The sequence below is a fragment of the Podarcis raffonei genome, chromosome 2 (genome assembly GCF_027172205.1).
Source record: "Podarcis raffonei isolate rPodRaf1 chromosome 2, rPodRaf1.pri, whole genome shotgun sequence".
Taxonomy (NCBI): domain Eukaryota; kingdom Metazoa; phylum Chordata; class Lepidosauria; order Squamata; family Lacertidae; genus Podarcis; species Podarcis raffonei.
Genome location: NC_070603.1, coordinates 127,085,209 through 127,100,815, shown reverse-complemented (window position 1 = coordinate 127,100,815; position 15,607 = coordinate 127,085,209). Strand labels below are relative to the sequence as shown.

General features: G+C 56.4%; 3 protein-coding genes across 5 annotated transcripts in view; 2 read left to right on the top strand and 1 right to left on the bottom strand.

Moving 5' to 3' along the window:
* The window catches only part of LOC128409560 (zinc finger protein 253-like), a 173,186-nt gene that overhangs the window by 91,625 nt on the left and 65,954 nt on the right, over nt 1-15,607 (bottom strand). The window lies entirely within an intron of this gene.
* Nucleotides 1,073-8,929, top strand: ZBTB22 (zinc finger and BTB domain containing 22). 3 transcript variants are annotated; one of them, XM_053380128.1, is made up of 3 exons: nt 1,112-1,154; nt 2,339-2,642; nt 7,211-8,929. In XM_053380128.1, exon 3 carries the CDS (start codon nt 7,215-7,217, stop codon nt 8,718-8,720), a length of 1,506 nt encoding a protein of 501 aa, XP_053236103.1. In that variant the 5' UTR covers nt 1,112-1,154; nt 2,339-2,642; nt 7,211-7,214; the 3' UTR covers nt 8,721-8,929. The 3 variants fall into 3 exon arrangements, with proteins under 3 accessions (XP_053236104.1, XP_053236103.1, XP_053236102.1); XM_053380129.1 differs by lacking the exon at nt 2,339-2,642 and having other exon boundaries at nt 1,073-1,154; XM_053380127.1 differs by lacking the exon at nt 1,112-1,154 and having other exon boundaries at nt 2,135-2,642.
* On the top strand, nt 10,825-14,748 carry LOC128409561 (heme-binding protein 2-like). Its single transcript, XM_053380151.1, has 7 exons — nt 10,825-11,153; nt 11,278-11,365; nt 11,953-12,025; nt 12,120-12,243; nt 12,823-12,953; nt 13,065-13,228; nt 14,496-14,748. The coding sequence occupies exons 2-7, from the start codon at nt 11,292-11,294 to the stop codon at nt 14,578-14,580; spliced, it is 651 nt and encodes a 216-aa protein (XP_053236126.1). The 5' UTR covers nt 10,825-11,153; nt 11,278-11,291; the 3' UTR covers nt 14,581-14,748.

Below are 15,607 nucleotides of genomic sequence, written 5' to 3'. Positions count from 1 at the left end.
ATACATCACTACTGGGAAAACCATAGCTTGAAGTATACGGGCCTTTGTTGGCAAGGTGATGTCTCTGCTTTTTAAGATGCTGTCTAGGTTTGTCATTGCTTTTCTCCCAAGAAGCAGGCGTCTCTTAATTTTGTGGCTGCTGTCACCATCTGCAGTGATCATGGAGCCCAAGAAATTAAAATCTCTCACTGCCTCCATTTCTTCCCCTTCTATTTGCCAGGAGGTGATGGGCCCAGTGGCCATGATCTTCGTTTTTTTGATGTTGAGCTTCAGACCATATTTTGCACTCTCCTCTTTCACCCTCATTAAAAGGTTATTTAATTCCTCCTCACTTTCTGCCATCAAGGTTGTGTCATCTGCATATCTGAGGTTGTTGATATTTCTTCCGGCGATCTTAATTCCGGCTTGGGATTCATCCGGTCCAGCCTTTTGTATGATGAATTCTGCATATAAGTTAAATAACCAGGGAGACAATATACAGCCTTGTCGTACTCCTTTCCCAATTTTGAACCAATCACTCGTTCCATATCCAGTTCTAACTGTAGCTTCTTGTCCCACATAGAGATTTCTCAGGAGACAGATGAGGTGATCAGGCGCTCCCATCTCTTTAAGAACTTGCCATAGTTTTTAAAGAAATGGGAGTGCCTGATCACCTCATCTGGGGAAACCCAGAGACCAACAAAGTTTGTTCTGGGTATAAGTTTTTGTGTGCATGCACACTTCTTCAGATACCAGGATTTTTTAAGAAAATCTATTTATTTTGACTGTGTCATGTATGAACTCGTTATTGATACCCCCACAAAATTCCTCTGCCCTTTCTATCGATCATCTCCTGCCTTTTCCGTTCCAGCTGCAGGGCAGCGGACCCAGATGGCTCCATGGGGCCCCAATCCCGTCTGGGCTCCGGCGCCGGGTTTTCGAGGGGCTTCACCGGCGAGTCCCGCCCTGCGCCTGGCTTCCTCCGCCGCCGGAGCGCGCATGCGCCGCCCCGCCTCCCCTCGGCCGCCGCGAGCGCGCTTTGCGTCGGGCGTCCAATGCGCGCGCCTTAAAGGCGACGCGGGAGGGAGGGAGGCGGGCGCTGCGCCGGCGAGCCGAGCCGGAGGAAGAGGCCGCGGCTGCGGGCGGGCGAGCGAGCGAGCGAGCGAGCGCGGAGGGTGAGCGGAGGGGCCAGGCGGAGGAGGGGCGGGCAGAGCGCGGGGGCCAGACAAAGCAGCGGCGGCGGCGGGCGGGGGGGCTCCAGCTGCAGGCGCAGTCCACCTGCCCGCCCGATCCAGCGCCCGCTGCTTTGGGGGGCTGCCCTCTCTCCCGAACGGGGCAGGGGGTGGGGAGGCTCCTGCTACGGAATCAGGGGGGGGGCGGGGGGCCTGCTTTGAAAGGTGCCAAAGTTCAGATCCCAAGACGGGGGAGGATCTCCTCGGCTTCCTCACAGTCCGATGAGGCTCGGCTGAGCGAGAATGCTGTTGGCAGGCACCTGCTGGATCTCAAGAGGCAGGGAGTTCCAAAGTGCAGTTGCTGCCGCACCAAAAGTTGGAAGGGACTCCGGGGGTCATCCAGCCCCACCCCCTGCGAGGCAGGAATATGCAGCCGTCCGTACGGGGATCAACGCTGCAGCCCGGGAGTTAAAGGATTGTGCTCTTACAAATGCAGGAAATGGGTCTTCTGCAGCACCTGCAGAGGTGCCAGTTCCGCTGGACAAACAGGTCACTTGGAGGGGGGCATGTGGGTCAGGCAGGCTCTCAGGGAAACTGGTCCCAAGCTGTTCAGGGCTTTCTATGTTAATAGTAACGTTTTGAACTCTGCCCAGCAGCACGTTGGTGAGCAGGGCAAACCTCTGAGCACAAGTGTGCCGTCCTGGCCAGGCCTCCCTCCTGTCAGCATTCGTGCTGCAGCATCCGCCACTAACTGCAAGGGAAGCCCCACGGAGAGCCCTGAAGGAGCCAGTGCATGAGCAGCTGTGGCCAGGCCTTCCTGGTCCTGGAATGGTCGCCACCACTGAACCGCTTGCAATTGCGCAGAGGCCCTCCTGGTCACAGGGGCTCCAGAAATACCCAAGCTGTGAACCTGCTCCCTCAGCCCAGCCAGGCAGCTGAGCCATTTCTGGGAGCTCCTTGCCCACAGGATCCAGTCCTTGCCAGGATTCAAGCTCAGCTTCTTTTCCTCATCCATTTCGCCACTACGTCCAAGCAGTGGCCTCTCCCCACTCAGATGTTATGGAGAAACAGAGCTGAGCGTCATCAGCGTACAGGCGGCACCTCCTGAAACTTCTAGGCCGCAAGAGCAGAAGTCCAGTGTCCAGATCAAGGGAAGTCATCGTCTCTCTCTCTTCGGCCTTGGTCAGACCACACCTGGAATACTGGGTCTGATTCTGGGCACCACAGTTTAAGAAGGATGTGGAGAAGCTGGAGCGTGAGCAGAGGAGGGCGACCAAGGGCCTGGAGACCAAGCCTTATGAGGAATGGTTGAAGGAGCTGGGAATGTTTAGCCAGGAGAAGAGGAGACAGAGAGATATGATCTCAAGGGCTGTCACACGGAAGATGGAGCTGCTTTGTTTTCTCCAGCTCCGGAGGGTAGGACTCGAACCAGTGGCTTCAAGTTACAAGAAAGAAGATTGTGACTAAGCACAGCTGAAAACCTTTCAGACAGTAAGAGCTGTTTGGCAGGGGAACAGACTCCCACCAGAGATGGTGGGCTCCCCTTCCTTGGAGGTTTATAAACAGAGGTTCAATGTCCATCTGTCATGGATGCTTTCGCTGTGATTCCTGCATTGCAGGGGGCTGGACTAGATGACCCCTGGGGTCCCTTCTATGATGATAATAATAATAATAATAAAATTTTATTTCTATCCCGCCCTCCCCAGCTGAAGCCGGGCTCAGAGCGGTTAACAACAATAAAAGTAACAAGGTTTACCTAAAATCACAATCAATTAGTTAAAATTCATTCTAAAATCAATTCAAAATCAAATTCATGGCAACCATTGGGCTAGAGTTCTGTGAGGATTACCGAAGGAGAGAGGGGGTCAGACTGTGGCCAAAGGCCAGGTGGAACAGCTCCGTCTTGCAGCCCTGAGGAAAGCGGTCAAGTCCCGCAGGGCCCTGGTCTCTTGGGACAGAGCGCTCCACCTGATCGGGGCCTCATGCCTGCTGCCAGCAGCTTCATGTAGATGTTAAATAGACTGGAGATGATCTAGTTCCCAGGGCGCAGCCGCCATGCTGCTCTCTGGACTCGGTGCATGACAGAGCCGTCCCCCCAATTCCCACGCCCCATTGGAGACCACGGTCAGTGGTATCGGATGCCAGCGCCCATGACAAGGGGGTGCATTGCCCTCCCCTCATCTTCATCCATCCCTTGTGGCATTTGGGGGAAATATCCCATTCAGAGAGTGCCTTTCCTGGTGTGTTGGACCACCTGAGAGACCCATGAGGCCTCGAGGGCCCCTCCGCTTGGTTACCGAAGTCACCCAGGATTATCGTTCTGGGGTCCCCAACAATCCCTCAGGGACTGCCTTGGCCAGCCAGATCAGGGGTGCTGCCAGGGGGGCGGTGGAGCAGCAGAACCCCCCCTCTGTCTCTGGTGCAGCATCAGGCCAGGCCCTCCAAGCCCATCGCAAGCTCAAGAGGCTCGCTGGTCAAGGAGGGGTGGGCAACACCCTCATTTCAGCCCCCTGGCGCCAGAAACACAGGTGGGCACAGTTGGGTAAGGCCAGGCCCACGCAGGTGACCCCCCCAAGCCAGAGCAGCCTGCTCACCCACAATCGGATCGTGAATGAACAAGGTTTCATTGTGGACTGATCTGGCATTCAGGACTCAGCAGATCTGCTACCGGTCATTTCTGGTGGGTGAGAGGCCTGGGACAAGGAACGGAGACCAAACCCAAAGGCTTTTGCCCCCAAAGGTGGTCAGCCCCCTCCCTCTCCTGCCCTCCAACACTGAGATTTGGGCGGCATCTCGACTGCCCCCCTCCTGCCCCCCCAGAAGCATCGGCTCAGCACCCCTTCGAAGCCTGCGATCCTCTGGTTCTCTGTTCGCAACGCCCCGTCTCAGCAGAACCGTTTTCATTCCATTTCCTTTTTAATTTGTACGCTGCCGTTCCATATTCTTATGCACAAGGCGGGTTGCGAGCGGGAGAAACGGCAAAACATACAGCAAAGGTCACGAGCCTTACGACAATCGGATCCAGTGCAAAAAAAGGTCCTTCTAAAAACATAACTTTACCTATAGCAAATAAACTAAGAATCAGTAACCCATTAGAATGTAATAATGCACAATAAAATTATCACCAAAATATAATCAATAAAAAGAACAGCAAGTCACAATTCATAATATACCGCAGTAGACAGAAAACTCTGTAAAAGGATCAGAACAATGACCTGACCCCACGGGAGTGGGTTGGCAGTCGTGTTACCCGGGACTCAGACCCCTTTTTTGGTTAATTTAATGAAAGGTACATCCCAATTGCTTGTTTAAAAAGCAGCAGCAGCAGCAGCACCCCGTTATAAGCGGCTTAGAAAAATCTAGAACTGTATTGTAAGGTTGGAAGAGACCCCAAGGGGTCGTGTGGTCCAGTGCTCTGCAATGCAGGAATCGCAGCTGAAGCATATGTGCCCCGACATCTAAAACTAGATACTGGAATTGCTGGGTTAAAGACAGGTATTTGAAATGGACAGCCGCTAAGAAGAAATGAAAGTCGTGTGGATGGGTGAAATATACTCGGAGTCGAGAGTGGATTTCACGCTCTTTATTCAGCTCATAGTAGTGAGGAATGAAAGTTCCCGCAAAATATCTGCTTTATATACAGTGGTGCCTCGCAAGACGAACGTCTCGCAAAACGAAAAACTCGCAAGACGAAAGAGTTTTCCGTTTTTGAGTTGTTCCGCAAGACGAATTTCCCTATGGGCTTGCTTCGCAAGAAGAAAGCCCATAGGGAAATCTCTGGGGACCTCTTTTAAATGCTGGCGGTGGGGAGCAAAGCCTTTCGCCCCCCTCCAGCCTTCAGAAGAGGTCCAGGAAGGCCGGCGGGGGCCGAAAGGCTTTGCTCCCCACCGCCAGCATTTTAAAAGCGGTCTGGGATAGCAGGGAAGCACGCTGCGCTTTCCCGCTATCCCGGACCGCTTTTAAAATGCTGGCCGTCGGGAGCAAAGACTTTCGCCCACCGCCGGCCTTCAGAAGAGGTCCTGGACCTCTTCTGAAGGCCAGCGGGGGGCAAAAGTCTTTGCTCCCCCCCGCCTGCCTTCCCGGGATAGCGGAGAAGCGCAGCGTGTTTCTCCGCTATCCCGGACAGCTTTTGAAGGCAGGTGGGGGGGGAGCAAAGACTTTCGCCCACCGCCGGCCTTCAGAAGACCTCCGCTGTCCTGGGGGCTTTTAAAATGCTGGTGGTCGGCAGCAAAGCCCTCCTGTCCCCGGAGCTTGCGGGGCGGGAGGTGGGGAGAAGGGCTTTTCTTCCCACCGCCAGCCTTCAGAACAGCCTTCTGAAGCCTGGCGGTGGGAAGAAAAGCCCTTGTCCCCCCCCCCAGCCTTCAGAAGAGGTCGTGGGACAGACTGTCCCCGGACCTGGTCTGAAGGCGGTTTCCATAGGAACGCATTGATTGATTTTCAATGCATTCCTATGGGAAACCGTGCTTCGCAAGACGAAAAACTCGCAAGAAGAAAAAACTTGCGGAACGAATTAATTTCGTCTTGCGAGGCACCACTGTACATTATTTACAATCAGGTCGTGGATTCACTTCCCCCTGGAGCAGGATTGGTTGGCTCCTGTGGACCAATCAGACTGCTGCATTGTTCTAGGACCAATCAGACTGCTGCATTTTGGATCCTATTCAACTCAGTATATAACCCCAGGCTTGCTTAAAGAACTGTGTTTTAAGGAGGCCACAGAAAGACCCCAGCAATGTCAATAGGCAGGGAGTTCCACAGGCCTGTCACGAATATTTTGAGAAGCGGGTTCAAAATTCCCACCCCCTTCAGTGGTTTTATCTGAATAGAATAGGTGTAGCGGCTGGGAAAAATGAAGAGCTTCGGGTGGCCTCAGAGCCGAGGGCTTCTCTCTTGCCAGCGAAATGAATCACCGGCTCTCGTGCCAAGAGTCTGAGCAGCCTCCCACTGGCCCAGGGAGTTATAAAAGTCAAGCAGCTCTGGTTCCGCTGCACTTACATAAAATAATGTTATATACCAATCCGTGCAATAAAATAATGTTATATCACAATCTGTGCAATAAAATAATGTTATATCACAATTGCACGTGCAAGTGGAAACAAGCACCGGGGGAGGGGGCCTTACTTCTGAGTAAATGTGCTCCATTCGTGCCAGGCTCTTTCTGTGGGGCTTCCCTCACACCAGATCCGGAAGCTGCATTTGGAGAGGATGCTGCAGTGCACTTGCTGACGGGAGTGAGGCCTAGGACGCCTTTGCTGCTCGGAGATCTGAGCCATTTGGGACCAGTTTACCTACGAGATCCTGATTTGCAGGGGGTTGGATTGGATGGCGCTTGGGGGTCCCTTCCAACGCTACGATTCTGTGATCGCCTCACCCCACATAATACTCAATCTTTTAGAGGGGCATCAACCTCCCTTTGGAACTCTCTGCCTGTTGACATCCGTCTCACAGGAAAATATTTCAGATCCTTCTCTGGGTGACATTTTGCTTTCCTCGTATTTATTTTACCTACTTAATTCATAGAGCTGCCCCATAGCAGAAGATTTCTAGGAAACTGGGGGGGGGGGTGCTGAGAGTGTCGGACTCAGGAGATCCGGGTTCAGATCCCCACTCAAACTCCCTGCAGGACCTTGGAGTTGGTCGCAGCCTCTTTGCCTACCTCACAGGGTCGTTGTAGGGAGTAACTGGATAATATGCTTTCATAAATGCAACAAAATAAGCTCTTCCGCTGGCTGCTTCAGAAAGCTGGAGGGGGCAGTCAGAGGGAGAAGTCCGTTGCCAACGTGGCACCCAGAGATCTCCATGGGGGGCGGTGGAACCCGTGCCAGTCGCAAGACGCAGCTGGCAAATTTCTAACACTGCCACCAACTGTGGAGGCCACCAGCCCTCCTTTTCCATTAATTTGCATTTCTTCAACAGAGTATTCCCCCCCACCTGCTTTTGAGGCCTTAAACATTAGGGGGGCTCTCTTGGTTCCTCCTCCAGCCATCGGTTGAGCTGCCTTCCTTTTCGGAGCCTTCTAACCCAAGTTCCCTTCCCGTCTCCTTTTTCCTGCTCCCCAGCGCCATGGAGGCCTCTTCCGGCCTCCCCGTGGTCCACGTCGACTTCCCCGAGGTCACCAGTGCCCTGCTGGAGAACCTCAACCAGCAGCGGGTGGAGGGCAAGCTGTGCGACATCGCCATCCACGTGCAGGGCCGCATCTTCCGGGCCCACCGGGCCGTGCTGGCCGCCTCCTCGCCCTACTTCCACGACCAGGTGCTCCTGAAGAACATGACGTCCATCGTGCTGCCCAGCGTCATGGACCCCGTCGCCTTCGAGACGGTGCTGGGCTCGGCCTACACGGGCAAGCTGAGCATGGCCTCGGACGAGATCGTCAACTACCTGACGGTGGGCAGCGTCCTGCAGATGTGGCACATCGTGGACAAGTGCACCGAGCTGCTGAAGGAGCGCCGGGGGGCCTTCCTGGGGCCTTCCTCTTCCTCCTCCTCCTCCTCCTTCCGCGCCCACTCCAGCCGCACCAGCGACAACCAGTCGCCCAGCAGCAGCAACTACTTCAGCCCCCGTGACTCGGGCGAGGGCCCCGAACACGGCAAGTTCCACCCGCTGCGGGGGGCGCTGGCGGGAGAGCGCGATGACCACGACGAGGAGGTCATCTTCCAGGCCGAGAAGGGGCCCCCACGCTGCCCGGACCCCTTCGCCGGCGGCAGCAAGTTCGTCCTGGAGACGGACGACGACGTCAGCGACAGCAGCGAGGGCCGGCGCCCGGCCTACGTGCGGCCCAGCATCATGCCCCAGAAGCAGTGGGTCTTCGTCAAGAAGGAGCGCTCCCAGGAGGACCTGGTGCTGACCTGCGAGGAGGACGAGGACCCCGTGGAGGTGGCCGGGCCGGCACCCGAGGCGGCGCTCAGCATCAGCGACGTCCGCACCCTGACGGAGCCCGGCGGGGGCGGCTCGGGGAGCAAGCTGGAGGAGCAGGTGAACTTCTGCGAGTCCTCGGAGGACTTCCCCTCGGCCTACGAGGGCCTGGAGGAGGCCGCCCCCTTTGCGCCGCGCGGCGCCCTCCTGCCCATGGACATGCAGGGCAACCAGATCGTGGTCTTCCCGCCGCAGGCGCCGGTGGAGCATGGCGCGGTGCAGCTGGCGGCCGGCTCAGGCGACGGCAACAAGATCTTCATGTGCCACTGCGGCAAGGCCTTCTCGCACAAGAGCATGCGCGATCGGCACGTCAACATGCACCTCAACCTGCGCCCCTTCGACTGCCCCGTCTGCAACAAGAAGTTCAAGATGAAGCACCACCTGACCGAGCACATGAAGACCCACACGGGCCTCAAGCCCTACGAGTGCGACGTCTGCGCCAAGAAGTTCATGTGGCGAGACAGCTTCATGCGCCACAAGGGCCACTGTGAGAGGAGGCACCGCCTCGGAGGGGGGGCCAGCGGCCCCGCGGGGGGCGGCCCGGCAGCTGCCAAGAAGGAGGCGGCGTCGCCCTCCCGGATGGGGGCCGAGGCCGAGTGGGGCAACGGGAGGTCCCCCCGCAGCGAACTGGGCTTTGCGGGGAGCAGTAAGATGTGAGGGGGAGCAGGGGGGCAGCCCAAGCCGGCCTGCGCTGGGGACCCCCACCCAGACAAGCTTGGGCGCAAGTCCTCCACATCAGACTGAGTTTTAGGGGCTGGGCAGGACAGCACCACTGGACTGACCCCCCACCTCGTCCAGAGCGGGTCCTCTGCAGCCGCCGTCTCCCCCAGGAAGGTTCAGGACCCCCTGCTGCTCCTTGTAAACAGCCCCCCTTCTCTGTTGTCAGTTGATGTCTCCCATGTCCCCTTGTAAGGAGGGAACCATAGAGTTGTAGTGTTGGAAGGGACCCCGTGTGGGACTGAACACTAAATACCCCCCTCACCTTCCATGTCTCAGTTGGGGAGTCATGTAGCAGTCAGCACCCTTCCTCTCCCCGCCCCCCTTGTGTCAAGAGCAGGGGGTGTCCGTGGCTCAGGAGAGCAGGCGCTTTGGGGGAGGGGGCTCACGTCCCCAGCTGAGCAAGGACACACCCCCCACCTCCAGAAACCCAGCAGAGGAGCAGCCAGCGGTCAGGAAAGGTGGCAACTCTGAGCTGAGCGCCACCAACAACATGTCTTTGTGTGTGTGTGTCTGTGAAATTCAAATTGTCCCCCCAGGGGAAGGGGGAAGACCAGGACCTTTGTCATAATTGTGGGGTGGGGAGGCCTCTTTCTGCCCCCCTCTAGGGAGAACGTGGGGTGCGGAACACTTCCCCCTGCATTGCCCTTCCCAGAGTTAATGCTGTTTATCTGCTCCCCCCCCCCAGTTCCGCATCTTGTTCTATCTGCCTCCATTCACCTTTGAGATTTTTGTAACTTAACTTTGTTTGAGTCTCTCTCTTTTTTTTAAGAAAAAACAAAGAAACTGAACCTTCTCTATAAATATTTATTGATCTCTTTTGTGGCCCTGACCACGGTTTGTATATTTCTACACCAACTTCCCAGCCCCCCAAAACCTACTGCCATTTGGGAGCCTCCACCAAGAGGCTGATGTTCAGAGAACCCTAGAATTGTACAGCTGGAAGGGGGACCCCCAAAGGTCCTCTAGCCCAACCTGCTGTTCACTTGGTAGAGGTAGAGATTCTTAATCTCGGGGTTGTGGGCTTGAGCCAAACGTTTGGCAAAAGATTCCTGCATCACAACAGGTTGGACTAGATGACCCCCGTAGAGCCCCCCCCCCCAATTCTGCCATTCTATGAAGGCAGGACTCTCAGCTAAAGAGAGATTCTTGACTTGTTTTGCATAGAGATTCTTGACTTGTTTTGCTTATTTATTATGTTTGTATACCACCCTTCATCCGTACCTCTCAGGGCGGTTCAGAGCCTAAAGATACAAGATGAAAACACAAAACACATAATAAAAACAAGAATAAACAAAACAATAGCTGCCCCTCCAACAAAGACATTGGACAGGATATAAACTGTTAATCATTCAGAGGCCTGGTTGAAGAGGAATGGGGGCACAACAAAGGCGCCAGGCGGACCTCCCTGTGGGAGCATCTCAGAAGTGGGGGGCCAATGCAGAGAGGGCCCTGCTCTCCAGTTGCTGTCCTCTGGACCTCTCATGGACAAGAGGATGGTCACGGCGTCCGGGTCACTTCATATGGGGGTCTGCTGGCCGTATGTCTGGAATTTCCTGGACAGAGCTGGGATTCGATCATCGGGAAAAGTGTCTGGGTGGAAATGGCTTAAATGTCCGGGAAGATCCAGATTTATGGCAACCCACGTCGATTTGGGTGGATTTCCTTAAACAGAGACTTCATTTTGGAAGGGGGGGGGATTCTGCAAAAGAGAGAGAGAGAGAGAGAGAGAGAGAGAGAGAGAGATCGACTCCTTTGGCAAAAATAGCTCCACAACTGTCCAGATTTTGAAATCTGGCAGCCCTATATGGGGGGAGGTGGTCCTTGAGGTGTTGCAGTCCTGAGCCCTTTAAGGCTTTCAAATTTTGAATTGGGACTGGAAACTAATGGGCAGCCAGTGCAGTTGGACCAGAATCAACCAGTGCAGCTGGACCAGTGTGAGATGCAACCTGCCCAATTCTGCGCCCGCTGAAGTTTCCAAACTGTCTCCAGAAGCAGCCCCATATGTAACACATTGCAGTAATCCAACCTAGAGATCACCGGAGCACAGACACCCGAATTTAGGTGATCCTGGATAGGGGCTCGGCTGGGCCAAAGCATCCCAACCTCTGCCAACCCAGCGCAGGCCAGGCCTCAGCATGTTGTTGTTTTTCCAGCTTACAAAACTCTCCCGTTACACAAGGCTGCATTCCTGGGATTGCGCCAGGGGATCCGGGGGGGGGGAGGAGGGGAGTTTCATAACCGGCCCCCTCCCCGGGGCGGGACCACCAAATGCCTTAAATTCGGGGTGGATGTGATGGGAGCATCTTCGACAGGAGAGAGAGGAGCCCGCCTGAATCTTCACCGCCTGGAAACCCCACAGACTGAGGGAAGGTCTGTCGGGGTTCAGGGGGGCAGGGAAGGCGGGGGGGGGCTCTGCTCAGGGAGGAAGGGGTTCTGGGTCTGCGCCTCCCTCGCTGGGTCTCCTAACCCACTGGGGGGGTCTCTCCCTCTCTAGCCCCCATCCCAGCAATGCTGCACACCAAAGCTGCTCCTCTGCTGCTGCTGCTGCTCCTCCTGGTGGGGTTTGGCGCCTGTGAAGAGAGGTAAGCGGGATGGGGGGGGATTCGCGTATTGCCCCCCAGAATCCTTGAAGGGACTCCCCTGGATCATCTAGTCCAGCCCCTGCAAGGCAGGAAGCGCAGCTAAGCGTAGCCCCCTCCCCGCTTCATGAGACCAGCTTTCTAAAGCATGGTGGGCAAACTAAGGCCCGGGGGCCGGATCCAGCCCAGTCGCCACCTCAATCCGGCCCACAGGTGGTCCAGGAATCGGCTTGTTTTGACATGAGTAGAACGTCCTTTTATTAAAATGCATCTCTGGGTTACTTGTGAGGCACAGGAATTCGTTCATTTCCCCCCTTCAAAATATTGTCTGGCCCGTCACAAGGGGGGGGGGACAGTGGACCGGCCCCCTGCTCAATAAGTTTGCTGGCCCCTGTTCTAAAGAGTCGTCTCCCTGGAGAAACTATGCCGAGGACATGGATTCCAGTCCCGCCTCCTCGGGTCAGAGAATGGCAGAGTTGGGAGGGGGTCCCAGGGGTCATCTAGCCCACCCCCCCTTCAGCGCAGGGATCTCCGCTCCAGCATCCCCGGCAGATGGCCACCCAGCCACGTCTTGTCGCCCCCCTTTCCAGGGAAGTGTCTCCCTGCAAGAAGGGCCGCGAGTGCTTCTCCTACACGCTCGTCTGCAACGGCTCCGGCTACGAGGTGAGCGACCCCCCCCGCCCCCGCCCCTTGCTCAGTCGGGGGGACGGACCCCCGGCTGCATCTTGACCCCCATCTCCCCCTGCCCCCTTGCCAGGCTCGGCGCTACCCGCCCTCCGTCTGGGTGGGCACCCGCGTCAGCGACGGCTCGGCTTACCTCCCGGCCCTGATCCACGGCTTCTGGCGGCTCTTCCGCTACATCCAAGGGAAGAACGCGGCCGGTAAGGGAGCCTCGGGGCGTGTGCAGAGGGCCGGGCTGCGGGACTGCCTGGGGGGCTCCCAGATAGAGGGGAGGCTCTTGGGGCGCCGGAGGCTGAGCTCTGCCAATGGGGCTGGGGGGTCGCGGAGGAGCCAAAGGGCTCTCCCCCTCCCCCAATATAGGGCCTCCATCCAGGCTCCTGGATCCCAAGGAGAGGCTGGGATGGACAAGAGGCGAAGAAATGGCTCCTTCAAGACACCTCCCCCCCCAATCCATCCAGCTCAAAAGCAGGAGCCGTTGGAGTGGGGGGGGGCTTCCGAGCCAGGAGAGCCCCCCCCGGCTGCTTGCCCCCCCCCCAGGCCAAGTAGACTTTCCTGCTTTTGCAGCCTCTTTCCCCCGATGACAGACGAGGGAGTGTCCCATGCAATGAATGAAACGCCTGCGCAATTGGGGGGGGGGGTTCAAGGGGGCAGATGTGGAACCCCCCCCCCAAAGCAGCACAGGCAGGAAAGGGGACGCCTTGTGGTGGAGGGAGGGGGCGCGTGCTTGTTCGGGGCAACCCCTCTCTCTGTGACTCTCCCCCCTTCCCCCCTCCAAAAAGGGGTCCACATCCCCATGACCGGCCCGGTGCTGACCCGAGTCCGGGACGACCCGGAGAGCCGCGAGTTTGAAATCTACTTCATGCTGCCGGAGGCCTTTCGGGGGGACCCGCCTGCCCCCACCGAGGAGACGGTAAGAGGTGGGCCAAGGGGTCGCCCCGCTCCCCTTATTCTGCCTAGGGGAGACCCCCCACCCCCCGCCCCAGACTGAGCTGCGCTTTTCCTCCTCCCTCCTCGGCGCCAGGTCTTCATTGAGCGCTTCCCGGAGCTGCGCGTCTTTGCGCGCGTCTTCGGCGGCTGGATTACGGACACCAACCGCTTGGCGCAGCTGCGCTACCTGGACGGGCAACTGAGCGCCCACGGGCACCTCCTGCAGGCTGGCCAGCACTACACCGCTGGCTACAACAGGTGAGAGGGGAGGGGCTGCGGGGGGGCTGACCTGCGGAACTCGCAGCCTCAAGATAGCGGGCGCCTGCCGGGAGGAGAGAGGGGTCTCACTCCAGCATCAGGTCCAATAATAATAATAATAATTTATTATTTATACCCCGCCCATCTGGCTGAGTTTCCCCAGCCATTCTGGGCGGCTCCCAATTGAGTGTTAAACACAATACAGCATTAAATATTAAACACTTCCCTAAACATGGCTGCCTTCAGATGTCTTTTAAAGATAGGATAGCTGCTTATTTCCTTGACCTCTGATGGGAGGGTGTTCCACAGGGCAGGCGCCACTACCGAGAAGGCCCTCTGTCTGGTTCCCTGTAGCCTCACTTCTCGCAATGAGGGAACCGCCAGAAGGCCCTCGGCGCTGGATCTCAGTGTCCAGGCTGAGGGCTTTAAAGGTCAGCACCAACACTCTGAATTGTGCTCGGAAACGTACTGGGAGCCAATGTAGGTCTTTCGGGACCGGTGTTATATGGTCTCGGTGGCCACTCCCAGTCCCCAGTCTAGCTGCCACATTCTGGATTAATTGCAGTTTCTGGGTCACCTTCAAAGGTAGCCCCACGTAGAGCATGTTGCAGTAGTCCAAGCGGGAGATAACTAGAGCATGCACCACTCTGGCAAGACAGTCTGCAGGCAGGGAGGGTCCCATCCTGTGTACCAGATGGAGCTGGTAGACAGCTGCCCTGGACACAGAATTGACCTGCGCTTCCATGGACAGCTGTGAGTCCAAAATGACTCCCAGGCTGCGCACCTGGTCCTTCAGGGGCACAGTTATCCCATTCAGGACCAGGGAGTCCCCCACACCCGCCTGCCCCCTTTCCCCCCAAAACAGTACTTCTATCTTGTCAGGATTCAGCCTCAATCTGTTAGCCGCCATCCATCCTCCAACTGCCTCCAGGAACTCACACAGGACCTTCACCACAGGGGGGCTGCCTCTGAATGGCCGCTGGCTGCGGGTAGCAGAGAGCAAACAGGACCGAAGGGCTAGGATGACCTAGTGGTTAGAGCGGTCTCCCAGGAGACCAGGGTTCAAACTCTCCGGGGGCCATTGGGCTCGGAGGGTGGTACCGCTGACGCCCAGCACTGCCTCTCTGGCAGGGTCCTTGTGAGGAGAACCCCCTGACTTCCTACTGGGATGAGGGGGGGCTGGGTCTCCTCGTTGCACAAGGGAAGGGGTCCGGACCCCCTCTTCCTGGAGCTCACCTACCCCTCTTTCTGCCTCCCTCCCCTGCAGCCCCATGGAGATTTTCAACAGGCGCAACGAGGTCTGGCGAGTGGCGGAGGGAGAGCTCAGCTGCAGCCCCACCCTCCAGGAATAATTATTTGCGACCCCATCGAGGAAGCCTGCTCAACCTCATCTTCTTCCTGCCCCCCAAAGAATGGGGGAGCTGGAAGGGTCCACCCAGAGGCCATGTAGTCCACCCTCTCCTTGCCGGCAGAGCCCGAGGTATCTCTTCATGCTCCACGTGAACTGGCTGCCACCCCCCGTCCCGAAGATGCTGGCGGAGGCTGAGAGGGGGGGGGGTCCTTCTGTACCTCTCTGCAAAAATAAGGCATATCACGCAGGAATCACCCGTGAAGGAAATAAATTGCATTAGCAAAGGAAACTTGGCAGAAGTTTTTGTTCACGCGAACCAGTGAGGATGAGCTGAAAGACGGTTTCCCCTTGGAAAGATCCCTTTGTAGAGTGGGGTGGGACCCCCAAGTCTGACCCCCCCTGCGGCAGGGCAGGAAGCTCCCCTCTTGCCAACATTGCCCTGAGCCGGGATCTCGCAGGCCGGATGGGCCGCTCTGTCCCGATCCCAACGCTGCCCTGCCCTGCCCTTGCTTTCCATTTTGGATGTTGGAAACATGCAGGTGAAACTCGAAAAATTAGAATATCATGGAAAAGTTCCTTTCTTTCACTAATTCAACTTGAAAGGTGAAACTAATATATGAGATAGACTCATGACTTGCAAAGCAAGATATGTCAAGCCCTGATTTGTTATCATTGCGATGATTGTGGCCTACAGCTGATGAAAAACCCCAATTAACAATCTCAGAAAATTAGAATATTCAAGGAAATCAGCAAAACAAGGATTGCAAATCAAGCAAGATTGGTCCTCTGAGAAGTAGAAGCAGATCTCGCTTTGCATGTCATGAGTCGATCTCATATATTAGTTTCACCTTTGAAGTTGAATTACTGAAATAAATGAACTTTCCCACGGTATTCTAATTTTTCGAGTTTCACCTGTATATCCTTGGAACAGTTCAATCTGCAGAGTAGACTGTCCTGTGCATTTATTCATTTAGGATATCCTGGGATTATGGGCTCTGTTCTGCAGAGCGGGACCTGGGAATGAGAGA